The sequence below is a fragment of the Typha latifolia genome, chromosome 15 (genome assembly GCF_019914945.1).
Source record: "Typha latifolia isolate L0001 chromosome 15, TyphaL0001v2, whole genome shotgun sequence".
In the NCBI taxonomy this organism is placed as follows: domain Eukaryota; kingdom Viridiplantae; phylum Streptophyta; class Magnoliopsida; order Poales; family Typhaceae; genus Typha; species Typha latifolia.
In genome coordinates, this window is record NC_133100.1 from 8,214,214 (window position 1) to 8,230,508 (window position 16,295).

The 16,295-nt window shown below is 35.9% G+C and overlaps 3 protein-coding genes across 10 annotated transcripts; 2 read left to right on the forward strand and 1 right to left on the reverse strand.

Annotated features, from left to right (window-relative positions):
- The first annotated feature begins 1,609 nt into the window (after window positions 1-1,609).
- LOC140802356 (protein-tyrosine-phosphatase PTP1) lies at window positions 1,610-6,412 on the forward strand. 7 transcript variants are annotated; one of them, XM_073157866.1, is made up of 9 exons: window positions 1,610-2,000; window positions 2,678-2,774; window positions 2,922-3,004; window positions 3,117-3,254; window positions 3,546-3,683; window positions 4,411-4,556; window positions 4,646-4,787; window positions 5,234-5,327; window positions 5,981-6,412. In XM_073157866.1, the coding sequence occupies exons 1-8, from the start codon at window positions 1,779-1,781 to the stop codon at window positions 5,303-5,305; spliced, it is 1,038 nt and encodes a 345-aa protein (XP_073013967.1). In that variant the 5' UTR covers window positions 1,610-1,778; the 3' UTR covers window positions 5,306-5,327; window positions 5,981-6,412. The 7 variants fall into 7 exon arrangements, 5 of the variants coding, with proteins under 5 accessions (XP_073013967.1, XP_073013962.1, XP_073013966.1 ...); XM_073157861.1 differs by lacking the exon at window positions 5,981-6,412 and adding an exon at window positions 5,516-5,812 and having other exon boundaries at window positions 1,614-2,000; window positions 2,675-2,774; XM_073157865.1 differs by lacking the exon at window positions 5,981-6,412 and adding an exon at window positions 5,516-5,812 and having other exon boundaries at window positions 1,620-2,000.
- Window positions 6,413-8,758: 2,346 nt separating this feature from the next.
- On the forward strand, window positions 8,759-14,366 carry LOC140802251 (protein PSK SIMULATOR 1-like). Of its 2 annotated transcripts, none has more exons than XM_073157712.1 (13): window positions 8,759-9,087; window positions 9,210-9,640; window positions 10,362-10,687; window positions 10,854-10,946; window positions 11,050-11,140; window positions 11,475-11,568; window positions 12,021-12,118; window positions 12,253-12,322; window positions 12,528-12,631; window positions 12,918-13,034; window positions 13,156-13,232; window positions 13,353-13,397; window positions 13,524-14,366. In XM_073157712.1, the coding sequence occupies exons 2-13, from the start codon at window positions 9,320-9,322 to the stop codon at window positions 14,035-14,037; spliced, it is 1,950 nt and encodes a 649-aa protein (XP_073013813.1). In that variant the 5' UTR covers window positions 8,759-9,087; window positions 9,210-9,319; the 3' UTR covers window positions 14,038-14,366. The 2 variants fall into 2 exon arrangements, with proteins under 2 accessions (XP_073013813.1, XP_073013812.1); XM_073157711.1 differs by having other exon boundaries at window positions 8,947-9,087; window positions 9,198-9,640.
- A 1,036-nt stretch (window positions 14,367-15,402) lies between these two features.
- On the reverse strand, window positions 15,403-16,106 carry LOC140802252 (dirigent protein 22-like). The gene has a single exon (XM_073157713.1). The coding sequence runs from the start codon at window positions 16,062-16,064 to the stop codon at window positions 15,528-15,530; it is 537 nt and encodes a 178-aa protein (XP_073013814.1). The 5' UTR covers window positions 16,065-16,106; the 3' UTR covers window positions 15,403-15,527.
- Between the last annotated feature and the right edge of the window lie 189 nt (window positions 16,107-16,295).

Sequence of the window (16,295 nt, forward strand, 5' to 3'; positions counted from 1 at the left end):
CAAACTTCTATTTTAATGTGATTTCATTGCAATCTTTTCATATCCACCAAAGTCCGCACCTCGCAATGCACCGGTAGATTCACTCCTTGGGATGAAAATAGATTGGATATGAGTTGAATAGTGCTCAACTTGTGTCTTGATTAATATTTTTAGTCCGAATACAAATTTGGATACTGATATTAGATAGATAGCAAAATTTAAAATTATATCCTAACTAAACAAATACGAATAATTTTTTGATAGTGAATCGATGTTGATCAAATTTTAAATAAATTATAATTTTTTATTTAGACATAATTAACACGGAAATATTAAGAATTTTATAAAAAATAAATTTGATGTATGTCAAATATATATAAAATTAGAGAAATTAATATGTACAAATAGTATATATTACATCACTAGTTAACAATATAAATATTCATTAATTAAATAAGTAAATTAAAAACTATAAAATTATTCAAAAATATATGGGGATAAACGGATATCTAATATCCGCATCCGAATTCGAAAATTATATCCGACTTGTATCATCCAAATTTTTGAATAAATTTTTTTTATCTAAATCGAGTCCGATAGCAAATTAGGTCGGAGTTAATTCGATCCGTTTTCACCAGTATCCACTCCGCATTAATCCAGGTCTGCTAATATCTAAACCCTTATTCTAATATATTATTTGATGGCCTTCCATGGCTCCCTTGCCCAAGGACATGTAAAAGATTCTGTGACTAACAAAATCAGTCTCCATCCTACACGCCCAGAACAAGTAGCAGTGGTTACCAACGAAAAGCTTTGTAATCGGTCATTAATTGGAAGTCGATTTTACATAGCCTTCCATAAGAACAATTTTATTTTAGGAGCAAGAAGCAACCTCCACAATAATGGCCATTCTGCATAGGCATTGTTAATACCAACTCTAGCATTAGCTAAGTGCCTAAACCCAAGAATCAACATCAGGGAACTTGGGTTAGGGAAAGGAACATATAAGATCAGATTCGAACCTGCTAAACATCCCAAGCCCAATTGGAGATGAATCGAGCCAGCTTCTTGTGAGCCAGCGGGTATATATGTAAAATTCAACAGATAAAATCTCTGTAAAATGGACTTAATTTGCAAAAAGTCACTATTTTTGTACAGCGCTCACCTAGAGAAGATCATTAAGCCCGACCCCACCACATTCGGCCCGAACCTGTTAAGTTTTAACCAGGCTAAGTCTGACCCAAGACCAAGATGATAGCGGACGGCATGAGCTAAGCCTTTGCCTTTCCCGTTCCACTACTCCCATCTATGACCTAACACTTAATGTATATATATTTCCTAGGTTTTTTAGTCACACATTAAATATTTAGTAAAGTATATACCCATATACAAGTATATTCATATGAAAAATAACTAAAATATTATTATATAGAAACCCAAAAGAATATTATATATTTTATATTTAACCTATTATGTTAGACTTATTTTGTCTAATCCAAGCTCAATATCTAAACGGATTAGTAGACGGTAATAAACTAAAGTATTATAGCTCGGTCGAACCTGGCCCGACCCGGCATGGCCCTACAGATGATGCTTAATAGTCGTGAACCCGAGTCCACTACGTAGGTGCCGACATCGCAAAAGGAGCAGAGGAGGGTGAAGCTGAGCGCAAGCCAATCTCTCTCTCTCCTATTTTCGCTGTTTCAAGGAAATATCAAATATCTACTATTCGAGACGCGTCTCTAAAGAAGACGACGGGGAACTCCACGGGCCGCGCCAGCGTTCGCAGATCGGCGTCGATGGAGGCCGTATCGAAGAACGCGCCTCAGCCTTCCTCCTCCTCCCCCTTATCCTCCGCCGCCGCCGCCTCCGTCTTCAACCCCTGCGATCTCGCGTCCGATCTACCTCCGCCGCTTCGCCTCTCGCGCGAGCAGCTGAAGAATTGCTCCGAAGCCCTAGATTTCTTCAAGAAGAAGCTCCGAAATCCAGCAAATATTAGTCGGGAGTTCGACTGGCTTCAGGTCTTTCCCTCGATCGATTCCTTTTCACACTTCCGTTTGACTCGGATCGCAATTTGGTTTCATATCGCCGAATATTTTATTTCGAACTTTCTGTAGAAATCAATTTAATTATAAATAAGGTGATGCCCTACAGAAGGAAATCTAAGCTAAAACACATTCTTTAAAATCTCACCTGCTCAGAATTTATAATAATAAATTTTTAGCTGCAAACGTCTACTCACCACGTGGTCATTCTTTTGGTCTATATAAATGATTGAATAAAAGAATTTTTATTTCACACATTCCACGAATCGCTGTTCATGCTAGTCTTGGTAAATGTTTGTAAATTTATAATCCCTTTTAGTGGGGTTGGATTGGCCAAGGAATGATAGAGATTTGAAGGGAACAAAAGGAATAGAATGGGTACCAAACACATCCATAGATAATAAAAAAAAATGAAGAACACATGCTAGGAAATCACACGTAGGGGATAAGCTTAGGGTTGGGAAAGGTGAAGGTGGGTTTGGAGTGGATCTCAGTGAATAATTATTCTCTGTTCTGGTCTATTACTCTATTATGACAGTTTCTAGCTAGACTAGATTTTCAAATACATATGTACAAAAGGAATAAAGAAATTTTGTCATCTCTATATCCTCATGCTTGATTTATGAGATAGTTGAACATGTCTCTATCAGCAGGCCATGAGGCTAACGAAGGATGAGATGGCGAGAAGGTGCAGTGTGGCTCTTGAAGATGTGAACTTGCACAAAAATCGCTATATAGATGTCTTGCCATGTAATCCATACCAGCCTTTTCTTGCTTTATTATATATAGTGGCAGGTTTTGAGAACAGAAGATATCTCACTCTGCCACAGTGATCTTTTAAAGATACATACCATGTAGAATTTTCTTCAAAATTTCTTGTCTTCTTTTTATTCGTAGTTGATAATACAAGGGTACTTCTCAATTCAACAAGGGATAACAAGTCCTTCGGAAACGGCTATATTAATGCAAGCTTTGTTACGGTAAATCCACCCTCCCTTCTAGCTCTTGTCAGCATAGCATTCTGCTCATTCTATTTCTGCTGTACACAATGTATGTATTCCTCTGCTTATCCGTGGAAAATCTGTATTACAGACTGCTTCTACTGGGAAAGTTTCCCAGTTTATTGCAACACAGGGTCCACTTCCTCAGACGTTTGAGGATTTCTGGGAGATGATTATTCAGAATCGCTGCCCTGTGATCGTTATGCTTACACTCACTGACAGTCCCAAGGTGCTTACACTATATCTACTTGTAATATACTGTTATGAAAAGCAACATATATGTGTTCTTTTTTTATAATTGTCCAGTGCCAAATCAGTGTTAGTTATTTAAAGATCTCATTTTGTTTCTTTGACCCTTATTCAAATAGACTTAAATTGAAAGATGGGCTTAAGAATGTTTTCCCATCTTCCAGATTTTTTTGACTTTGACAGTACCAATTTCATGCAGCATTTTGTTTCCGCTATTTTTTTTTTTAAGTTGTAGCAACCGAAACAACATCTTATTTCCGGATAATGGCAGATGATGAGAAAATGTGCTGATTATTTTCAAGCAGAGAATGGTCTAAGAGAATTTGGAAAAGTAAGTGTTTTGACTAAGACTACAAAAGTGACTTCCTCTTCAATAGTCCTGCGTTGTTTGGAGGTTCAGCACAAAGAGGTAAATGAATCTAAAGCAAACATTCATCTTTCAATTCTCTATACAATTATTTCTTGAAGTATTCATACATGTAAAATTGTTTGTTGGTCTTCATGCCCTTGCTTCTTTTCTTACTGGATTAAGGCATATAAAATGTCTAATTTCTATTCTTTGATTGTAACACTTGAAAGTATGCAAATGAACTAGAACCGTGGCAAACAACCTTTGCAGTCAAACAGGTCTCCATTCAGAAAATTGTGTTCATGTACTTGCATGTCAGTATATAGCATGTGCTGGTACTAAATTCGGCATATGGATCAAGAGAATTCTGAGACTTGTGAGATCACCGATAATTTTATCATTGTTATATAGAAGGATAACCCAATGAACTATATGACGTCAGATTAGTCTGTTGGTAATATACTGTCATACTCTGGACTATACGAATTTTGCTAAATTATGTGCTTTAGAATTTAGAAGTGTCAAATTGTGTTAATTTAATATGTAGTATATATGTTTTTGTCTCTAGATACTTATTTCAGATTATTCCACTTGGATAATTTTAATTCATTTATTGGAGCATCAACTCCTTTGAGAGATTACTGGGAAGTGTATAGATTTTTATATGTTAGGTGCATGCTTGTCTTGCAGTCTAACAGATTCTGTTTTTAGTACATTTGATATTCTTTAGCAGGACCATTTTGCATTCCCTCTGAATCATGTATATCTTCCATTCTCTTTGCTGTAGGCAGGAGAGCCTCTTTCTGTTCTCCATATACAGTACCCTGAATGGCCTGATCACGGGGTGCCTGAGTATACAGGCCCTGTGCGAGAAATACTGAAAAGGTTGTATCATGTCCCGCCAGATATTGGCCCTATAGTTGTGCACTGCAGGTGTGCTTAAAATGTTGCATCCCTCATTCATCTGATGTAAAATTTTATGTGATCTGTTGTGTCTAATAGAGTTATATTCTTTTCCTCAGTGCAGGTATTGGGAGAACTGGTGCTTACTGTACTGTTCACAATACTATTCAACGCATTCTTCTTGGTGACATGTCTTCTTTAAATCTTGTTAAAACTATTGCTGATTTCAGATCTCAGCGTGCTGGGATGGTTCAGACAGTGGTAATCTCCACATTTTCTTCTAGCTTTTTATATGCTTTAGGTGAACAATTTTTACAATAGAGCTAGTAGTACCCGAGAAAATAATCTTTGCAGGAAAAGAAGATATTGACAATATGCCCTTGTCGACAACTACATTTTAAAAGGTCTTTAAAATGTAGTCTTGTTGTTAGAAATTTATATTTTACAATGTTGGCCTAAGAAGAAAAGGTAGATTGAATGGCCCAGTTTAAAATATGAGGCTGATTGCTGTGAGATTCATGGTGTGCTTTATCTATACCAATAATACCACCATATAACAGCATGATTTGCAAAGAGATTATATTATGTCCTATCAGGATTTGGGCAATCATTAATATAACTCTTAACCTCAATAATCTGGAATAGCCTGTAATTTGACTTTAAATTTGGTTTATTCAACTATTTTATCACTTAACATTGCTTTTCAGGAGCAATTTGTTTTTTGCTATGCTGCGATCATCGATGAACTGGAAGACCTGGTGTTGAAGTCTTATTACTAAGAATCTAAGATGTTCTCAAAAGGTAAGCATACATACATGTAAGCGAGCACATGAAGCTCGCTCAATACCGATGAATTAATTGCTCTAGGTCATAAGATGGTTGGTATTGTTGCCATTTTTCCGTAGGGTTATGTATTCAAACTTTACGCACAGATAAATATGTTTGTGTACTCTAGCACATCATTTTCATACCAGTGCTCTTTTTCTTAGGGAACGCAACTTCGTGATAGAGGCAGAAATCATGATACCTCCTCAACGCTCTATGACAGTTGAATTTATCCAATAAGGGCTTACCCACCATTTGAAAAGTCTTAACTAGTCACTGAGGTTTATTGCTTTGAGCAATGACTGTTTCCTTTCATTGTCACATTACCATGCAAATCTAATTGATTCTTTGTAACCGATATCTCCTTGTCTCCATTAACAAACTGGATCATTTTCTGGGCCCACATATTCAATTTACCGAAATGTACTTTACTAATGTATAATTATCTCATCAGTTTCCAATGTTTGTTTGTTTTTTTTTTTTTTTTTTTTTTTTTGACTTGGTCACAGTTCTTTTTCCATACCCTGGAAAACACCCCTTTCCATGCTCTTTATAATGACTTCTAAGTCGGATATGATTGCTGCTAAAGTTTCTCTGAGAAACTCTTGTAATTGTTTCTTTTTCTGAAGGTGTTCTTTGATATCACAAGTCCTCCAAATCACCTTAATGCAGCCCAAGAATGATGTCCTTTCAGCTGAATGCTTTCTTTGCTTGTCAATAGCTTATGGGACCATAGAGATTCTCATGTGGAAAGCCAAAACTTTGAAGCCAGAATGTGCAAAGGTGGAAAAAAAGAGAGCACTGACTAGGTAAAGAAGAGATGCTTAAAGATGATGTTTACCTTATTCTTATCTGACTACAATCTCTGCAAGCTTATCTATGAGTGCAAGTCAGCAATCTGTCCTATTGGCCTATATGGCAAGTTGCTGCACAACAGTCAGGATAAAACTTGCAGATGGCCCCTCTTCCTTAACTTCTCTGGAGAAAGTGCCATGACTGCCAATTCACAACAAAGTGATAATACATTAGACAAAAAGAGAGGAAAAGAAGTGCCTTTTGCATCTCTTATATAATTTACATATACTCTGTTAAAAAAAGATATGCATATAATGTAGAAAATAGATGCACTGAGTTTTTTAAAGTCCAATCTTATTATTAATAAAATTTAAGAGTTTTTTTTATTGCAAATGTTCCAAGAAGAAAGCAAATGATATTAGAAAAAGGACAAAAGAAAAATAAAACTACAAAGCAAATAAAACTAGGCTTGACACTAAGAAGAATTGATTTCTAAGGAAGTGATACATAAATTAATCAAGTGTTAATTTTCACATATCCAAATTAGTTTCTAAAACAGAAAGATTTACAAGCTCTTCAATAGATTCAAATTCATATACTATTAATGCCAAGTGGGCCATCTCCATGGCTTGCTCCGTTGCATGCGATGTTTGTTCTACTTGTTTAGCCGTTCTTGATCTCGTGCTAGAAAAATACCGATTGATCATCAGAGCCTTCAATTGGTAATCAGTATAATTCCAGTTAAGGGGGGGAAAAGAATATTCAAGAACTAAACTTAGTCTCGTGACAATGATTTCTGAGGTATTTTATCCATCATTTTATCAAATCAAACTTGTATTTTCTGCAGATATATTATGATTTAGTCAATACTACTTGACAACTAAGAATTCAGTCTCATTAGATGTCATCAGTTTTTGCAACCATTGCTCAAGGAGTTGACAATCTAATATGTGATGCATGTAGGTGATAAGTTGCTATGATTTGCATGTATTTTAATAGTTGACTTTAATCTCAACATGGAGGTGTTTATTTTTCTATATACTTGAATGACAACCCATGAGTTTAGACAAGGTATAATATGACTATCGAGAATACTTTTATTCAATTATGAACATGAGATGAAATTATAAGGGCCTATAAATTGTTATCTATTAAAAAGCCTCAAATTTTATCATTTATAGTTGTACCATAAATAAAAATAAATAAATAAAAAGAATCATATTTCTATCATGAGTGCCACTAAAGATTGTTCATAGAAATTTAAATAATTGAGGGGATGTCATATTTCGAAAAATGTAATGCTGAATGAATATTTTATGATCTTTTACTGGACAATAGTTTTGGTTTGAAACCATGTTCTTATTGGCCAAAAACTCGATTATTTTTTGGGGGGGGTTTGGTTTTTAATTTCTTTTTTCTTTGCTTGTATATCCAAATTTATTATTTGCGTCCATACTCTTCAAAACTTATTATGTTTGCATGGATATCGTTCTGGTTAATTTTTGATAACTATATGCTAAAAGATTTTAGAGATGAAATAATAAATATTCTATTGTCTGTGAGCATTATATCCAAAAAGAATATTAATATCTTCAAATGGATTAGTATTTATACAAATCAAAAGTTTTATTGGGCACCCATGTAAAAAGCAACTGCTCTGAGGGTTATATATTTAAATACCAACTTTTAGAGAGGGATATATGCACACAAAAAAAAAAACTCTTTTCTCATAAAATTAATAATTACTATATTAGAATGCAAAAGTCCAAATAGGAAGTAGATTACCATTTACTCTTTTTTTTTGGTCCACTCTTGCTGAGTAATTAATTCCCTAAATCCAAAAGGTTGACCTGGACAACCAATTAGATTAACTTTTTTAGCAAAATACTAGAGAAGTTTCTTTAATTTATGCTTTGACGTGCACGATGTGACCATTAGAACTATAGAATCCAACAAACCAAAAAGTCAAAGAAAAGATGCAAAGAACATTGTGAATAATCTAATAATAGATTTATTTTGCAAATCATAAACACCTTGTGTTAATTTTTTTTATGGACAATTTTTATGATAGATGAGTCAACTCAGTTATAATAGATGTTTGCATCACCTTAATACTCTTTTGTAAATTTGCAAAGGGTGAGATAAATATAAAATGGGATTGAATTATAAAATCATTAGATATCTTTTATATATATATATATATATATTACTTTTGAAAGTAAAGAAAGATACTCTATTTTCAATGTTTTAATTCTTTTTTACTTTCGAAAGTAGAGAAAGATACTCTATTTCATCGGGGTTTTTATAATAAAATTGACCATTTGTTGTAGTATTAAAAGAAAAATGTAGGGGTGAAAAAATAAATATTTAGTTATTTATATGACAGGGTGTAAATAATAATAAATGCAAACTATGGAGTGTTTTTGATAAATTGCAATCAATGTAAAACCGAGGATCTTGGTGGGTATGCACGCAAAAAGGCAGAGATCTTTAAGAGTCTTATTGTAAATATATTATCTAGAGGGTTTTAAATGACAATGTGAATAAGGGATCTTTTTGCAAAAAAAGAGAAAAAAAAACCCATAAGTTTGACTATCTCGACTTCGATTAGTGTATTGGGTTTTAATAATTTTACCGGTGTACGAAGTGTTTAACGTCAAACCACCACCACCCTCCTTCCTCCATCCCTCCCATCGCATCTCTCTTCGATCTTGCCTTCTCTCTACTCCATCTTGTGATCGATCTATTAAACCCCCCAATCTCACGCTCATTCCCTTTCTTCCTCAATCTCTCATTACTCCTCCAACTAGCTCTAGATCGGTCGTGAAAGCTAGATTTCTTCTCATCCTTTTGTCTTTCTCGTGCGATTTCTTCTTGGGTCGTCTGGAAATCGGATTTTTTTTGCCTTCTACCTCGTTTCCTTCTGATTACATTCTGCTCGGTAATTCGTTATTTATGTTAATTTTGGCGATTTTGATTATAAAGGTCGCTCCTTTTTTCTTTTTCTTTTTCCTTTAACTAATGATTAAGGGCTGTTTTAATGGATTGCAGTTCTTCCTGCAGTCTCAGAGAAGCTCACCTCCTGTTTGAGTAGTTATTTGATAGAATTCAGTTTCATGCAATTCTGACTAGGATAAGAAGAATTGAGATTATAGAGAGGAGATTTTGATAGGATGGGTGCGGTTTGCTCCAGGGGATCCGCTGTAGATAGATCACCCAGTGAATTATCTTTTAATGTCTTTGGAGAACATGATCCCAAGCCCTTTTATTGCCATGGGAAGGTGCAAAGGAAACCGAAGACTAACGTAGTGTTGGAAGACAAGCAGTTGTACAATCAACCATTTTCTTTCTCTGAGAATGGAACCATTTCATTTGAGAGCATTCAGCCTTCTTCCTCAGTGCCGAAAGAGCTACAATTGTCCAGGGATTTATCTCAAAATTCAAGGCCAAGTAAGTCTAAGCCAGCTACCGATGGAAAGAGCCCAACAGCAAAGGCAAGTCCTTTTTGGTATAGCTTATTTGTTCTGATTAGAGCGGGATGGCATGTTTTGTTGAAGAAATGATATAGCGGAATGAAACTTTTGCCATAGGATGATGATTTCATTGTTGATTAAATTATGCACTTGTAATTCTATTAAGTATTTATTGTTTAAGATAGGAATTCTGATTCTATAGCTTGAATAAGAAATTGTGTTGAATTTTAGAGTCCACATGAATACATGATTGCCACTTGAAAATGATGATTCATGACCTCAGGAAGTTTGCATGAACTGAATTAACAACGGTCAATATAAGGCTTCATGTAAGCTACAGTATGAACTGAATTAACAAATGTACATTGTACTTAAAGTTGGATCTGATGCCTTTGTATTATTTCAAATCTATGTGAGAAAAGGGGAAAGAAAGATGAATAAAGTGTAAGGACTATGGAGCGAAACTTCCTCATTCATTATGCAAGCTGGAAATTTATTTGTAAAATTGCCTAACTAAATAAGTTATCTCTTGCTGTCTATGTTTGGTTTATGGTGTTGTATTTCTTTTGTGTTCTTTCAGTACAAAGCATTCATTGTATCATATCTTACGTCTGGCGCCGTTATGATTGTGTACGCATTTAGATTGTAACAAGCTGCAATTTCTCAGTGCTAAAAATGTTTTGGTTTCCATGACTTCTCTTGTCTTCTATAAATCACTTGATAGCCATTTACTTCCACTCAGGTTCTGGAAGTGAGCTCACGTTTCAGAAGTGCTGGTACTACTGGACTTGGGAAGGCTGTGGAGGTTTTAGATGCATTTAGTAGTAGTATGACCAGTTTGAATTCCAGTGGAAGCTTTGTGTCAGGGGCCATTATGAAAGGAAATAAGATATCTGTTTTGGCTTTCGAGGTTGCCAACACCATTTGTAAAGGTTCCAATCTCATGCAGTCTCTTTCAACAGAGAGCATTAAGCATTTGAAAGAAGTCGTGCTTCGATCTGAAGGTGTCCAGCATTTGATTTCCAAAGATATGGATGAGTTGCTAAGGCTTGCTGCAGCTGACAAAAGGTGGATAATGGACCCCATAAGTACCTTTACTTTATCTGAACAGTACATTTACTTGCTCTAGATTTCCAGTCTTATAGATGTGTATTGCCAGTTAATGTTTCCTTATTTATTTGGCCCGCCCCTTTTATATTAAGGGAAAAAGGTCTTTTCAATGTCCATTTGACAGGCAAGAATTGGATGTATTTTCAAAAGAGGTGGTTCGATTTGGTAATCGTTGTAAAGATCCTCAGTGGCACAATTTGGACCGCTATTTCGCCAAGTAAAAACTTTTATAATGTTGATATACTTGTAAAATGTCTGATGCATTGGAGAATTTGAGGTATAACAAGCTCCATATTTTCTGTTTATCTCACTATATCTAGACTAGAGTCAGAAATTACTCCTCAGAAACAGTTGAAAGAAACAGCAACTGGTGAGATGCAGTATTTGGTGGCACTGGTTCGGGATACAGCTGTGAGTATCAATCCTTCTGACAAATTAAGTACATCTATTTTCTCTTGTTATCCTTGTGATTTCTAGCAATTGATTCTGCAAATTAACTGAGTAGTTGTTAACTCGTAATGGCAACCGAATGAGGTAAGAAAGTCATCCATTAGAATGGAAAGGGAGTGGCAGTACTAACCAAACTAATTATGCAAAAGACTTCATTGTATAATATTTGTTGTAGTGAATAAAAATTGAGTCTTGCTAGAGCATTCTCTTTTTCTCTTGAAGACACTATTTTTCCCCGCCATAATCATGTTTGTAATCTTTTCGTTGTTTCTTTCTTCTTCTTTTCTTTTGTCAGGAACTTTACCATGAAATGCATGCATTGGATAGATTTGAACAAGATTATCGTCGGAAACCTCAGGAAGAGGAGAATTCAGTTGCATCGCAAAGAGGTTCATTGATCTTGTACCCAGACGTTCTAATACAAACAAATTGTTAAATCATATCAATATAAACATTATAACAACTCTGCAGTTTTACTGCATCCCTTCTCTATCTACTGTGGGAACTAAACTGTAAAAAACTGACAATATCTCCCTCATAAGAAGGTGAAACATAATCACAAGATAACTCCAAATATGCCTCTCTAAGCAATGTATTATCTACTTAGGGACGGCATATCCTGGAGACATGAGTCGAAACAAGGCTCAGACATAGGTTTCCCATACTATGTTTCCTTAAATACTGCTAAAATATTGGTTAAGTTTTCTACTTGTTTGGTTCCTTTCCATGATGCTAATTTTAATTGACAATTAAAATTTAGTCTACCATCATAAAGATGAGATGATTTGCGTGCTTTATATAAATTTACTTTCAAATACATGTTTTTGTCATTGATATGTAGGCGATACTCTTCAAATTCTAAGGCAAGAGTTGAAGAGCCAAAGGAAACATGTAAGAAGCTTAAAGAAAAAATCACTATGGTCCAAGATATTGGAAGAGGTAGGTGGCTTGTGCTGCTGTTTTCTGAGGACTCGTTTGGTGGTTCATATTCCTCGAAAGCATTTTGCTCAGTCCGTAAAGGACTCTTATTTCTATGAGTTCAAAGAGAAGGCTTTTCTGCATCTTTGCTGCAGGTGATGGAGAAGCTTGTTGATGTCGTCCACGTCTTATACTTGGAGATCCATAATGCCTTTGGGAGTGCAGGTACTTCCCCTTTCTCCCTTGACAATAGATTTTGTCACTTATGTACCTCAATTTCTTCCATTCTTTAGGGTTTATACGAGGTCATTACCATTATACCATATCAGGCTATCGAGATGATAAGTTGAAATATTATTGAAATTTCAACTACATAATACTTTTAACATACTTATTACTGGAAATTTTGTACTTTTCATTAAATTTGCAGATGGTGTTAAACCTGTGAAGGGATCCAATGACAACAATCAGAAGTTAGGATCAGCAGGTCTCGCATTGCATTATGCAAATATCATTACACAGATTGATACCCTAGTAAGTTCCTTTCTGTCTTGCAACAATAACAATGCATTTTATCAAAACTTGAGCTCCTCTTTTCGAATAATAGTTTAAATGTTCGCTCATCTGCTTGAAAGTGAATATTTTGTATTTTAGATCTTTTAGAAATCCTTGAATGATATTTCTATATATAATCTGTGTGAATTAGGACAGTGATGGAAGATTAATCATTTTGCAGTCATCTTCTTATATCAATTACATAGTACAGTTGTGTCAGTATTCTTTTGGAAAAAAATATCTGACAAGGATATTTTCATATAAGGTATCGCGATCAAGTTCTGTCCCTCCAAATACAAGGGATGCATTATATCAAGGACTGCCCCCTAGCATTAAGTCCGCTTTACGAAATAAGTTACAGTCATTTGAAGTCGTGGAAGAGGTAGGTGATTATTCCTAGATTCTGACTTACCAGACTATCAGCTGAATCTGCACTATGTAATACTTCTTCTTCTTCTTTTTTGTTTTGTTTGTTTACTGTGCTGTTCACTGGTTTCTTGTAGTTGACAGTACCTCGAATCAGATGTGAAATGGAGAAAACATTGCAATGGCTTGTACCTATTGCCAATAACACTACTAGGTAATAAATTCTGATAACATTAATCCTATACAGTATAATGCAAACTAATAACAAATCGTTAATTTGCCTAATACATTCCTAGCTTTTCTTGTTTCTGATTCCTTTTAACACAATCATCAGAGCTCACCACGGCTTTGGATGGGTCGGGGAGTGGGCAAATACAGGGTGAGAAGCTCATTCAAATTCTCTTCTTTAAATTCACGAAATCATTTTGTGGCTGTAACCCATACAAATCATGGGGTGCAACAGCATGCTATTCTAGTAGGTGTGTATAATTTTTTTTCCTTTCAGGACTGAGATGAATCAAAGATATGCTGGGCAACCCAACTTGATCAAGATAGAGACCCTTTATCATGCAGACAAGGAGAAGACAGAAGCCTACATGTTGGATTTGGTGGTTTGGCTTCATCATCTCATTAACCAGAGCAGGCCAGGGAATGGAGGCATTAATTCTCCAATTCGATCACCTGTTCGCTCTCCTAAGAAGAAGAGGCTCGCTGTTTCTTTAGTTTCAAAAAGGCCCAGCAGTCCACCATCCATGCTCACCAAAGAAGACCAAGAAATGCCAGGGGCCATCATCACCTTAAGAAGACTTACTCCAGGGATAAGCAAGAGTCAGGAACTTGTCGCTACGAAATCAAGATTAAGAAAGCACGACAAGCTGAGTAAGAGTTGTAGTCATTTACCCAACATAACTCAAAAGGAACTCCCATTGACGCATAGGCTATCCATGGATCCAAGAACCAGTTGTCACACCACTAAGAGTACACTTTTGGATGCTATTGAAGGAGTGATTCTTCCTTGAAAAAGGAGAACATGTGAACTTTGTCTGAAGGTAGTGAAGACTGCCATCCAACTCAGATTGCAGGAACGTTTGTGAGTAATCATTCAGGACGCAGAGGATTTAATCTTGTGTTCGAAAGCATAAAGAGGTCGAAAAAAAAGAAGAGAGGGGTAAATCTCTACATATGTAATGCTTCACGGTTCATTTGTATAACATAGAGGAAAGTATGATAACACGCCATCTATATGCATAAAAATACAAGTTATAATTAGGCATGCAATTCTTTTCCGCTTGTACATGATATCGATACACTACCCTTTCTAATAAACCTCTTTTTTTCCCCTCTCTTCTCTAAATTTTCAATGGTGAAGTCCCATGTTTTGAGTGGTATTACTCTAAAAACTCTCTCTTCTCTTCTCTCCCTTCTTGTTTTGTATAAATTATTTCAGTAGTTGAATGAAGAGTTGAACATGTCCACTTCCTTGCAAATGGAGGACATGTCAGTCTTGTCTTCCAGTAGTGCAGGAAGACAACTGTTCTTGTTGGTGGGGTGGTTGGCTTTTCAACTTTTTTGTGGTTGTATACTTGTATGCATTAGCTTACAAACATGACTTTCTACTTCTCACCTAAACTTGTTAACGTTTTATTATAGTCTTCAAACTACCTACAAAATTACTAAATTGTCGCATAAATCTTCTTTTAAGTAAACGTTTTATGTGAAAACTGATCAGAAAATTACTGGGTTTTAGAGTAAAAACTTCTATATAAATTATTTTTCAACTTAATTAAATTTCAAATGTAAATTATTTTTTGGTAAAAATAGTTTATATACATTTTTCTTTTAAGATTTAACAGTTTTTTTTTCACGGTTGTCAATTTTTTTTTGTATAAGTATTCAGAAAACAATTTATATTTAAAATTTGTCGTCTCTTTTTTTGTGAGCGGTTTTACCGATGCGATAAAATGCGTCTAATTTTATATTTAAATTTTAAAATATAATAGGCACTTAAAAGAAAAAATTGAGGTCTAATTTGATCAAAAATTCATCTCGTTTTGAGATTTTTAATTCCTTTTTTATTCAATTTGAATCCGTGGCTTTTCTTTTATTTGGTATTTTTGAGGGCTTCACAGTTTTACTTTGACTGATGCCACGCTTATATACATTATAGTAAAAATTTGTACATTGGAATTATTTCCAATAAAAACAAGGGTTTTTTCAGAAATTTTTATTTGAGTGTTTATGTTTTAGAACACTTTTTTTTCTACCAAGAAGGCTCTTAAATTTACTCAATTTAACTATAAAAAGAATGATAAAACATTTTTAATTTTCAAACTGTACCCATAAAAAGATGTGAAAATTAGAAGTGCATATGAGCAAATAAAAAGTTTTGAGGGTAATGGATGCAAAAATCCTTAGTTCCAAGTAAAAGACATACGGAGGGCGTAAAACGATAGAAAAAGCACAAACTCTGAGGTGCTATCTGTAAAACTTGTCCAAATTCCACTGCCGTTCAATAATGCATGACATAGACGTCGTACTCCACGATCGCATCGCCCGTACGAAAATCCAGCCAATTTGTCTTCGCCAACGCATAACCACGTGCGAACCGGAAGAGGCCGGTCCCCCCGACCACCGGCATCTCCCTGACGGCGTGCATCGGGGTGTTACGGCCCAGGACGGTGACCACGCTCCCGTTGTAGTCGCCGGCGGTGAGCACGAGGTTCATGGCCTGGAGGAACCCGAGCTCCTGCAGGGCGGCGCAGGCGTAGAACCCCTGGGCCCGGCCGACGGGCTCGGAGGTGGGCTCCGGGCCGGCGGTGAGCAGGTCGTCCATCACGGTGACGAAGCCGAAGCCCATGGGAGAGGAGGAAGCGGGGGCTTTGACGACCTGGATGGCGGTGGGGTTCTTGCCGCTGACGATGTCGTGGAAGAAGAAGTGGAGGTGGGTCGTCTTCTCCTTGAGCTTCTTGTGGGGAATAATGGAGATGGAGAGGTTTGGGAGGAGGAAGAAGAAGAAGAGGAAGGAGAAGAGGGAGGTGGATGCCATTGTTGTAGTGTGTTTGTGATCCCTTGGTGATAGGAGGGGAAGGTGGGGTTGGCATTTTATACAAGAGATCTTGGAAGAATATATCAAGTAAGGTACAAGGCAAGGCAAGCCAATTATTTTCAAAATGACAAAAATACCCTTACTCTAATGAATTTTCTATCTCAGTAAAATTATAATTCATACTCAGATATCGGGATCGGAATCGAAATTAGGAGCGAAATTTAGTGCCGG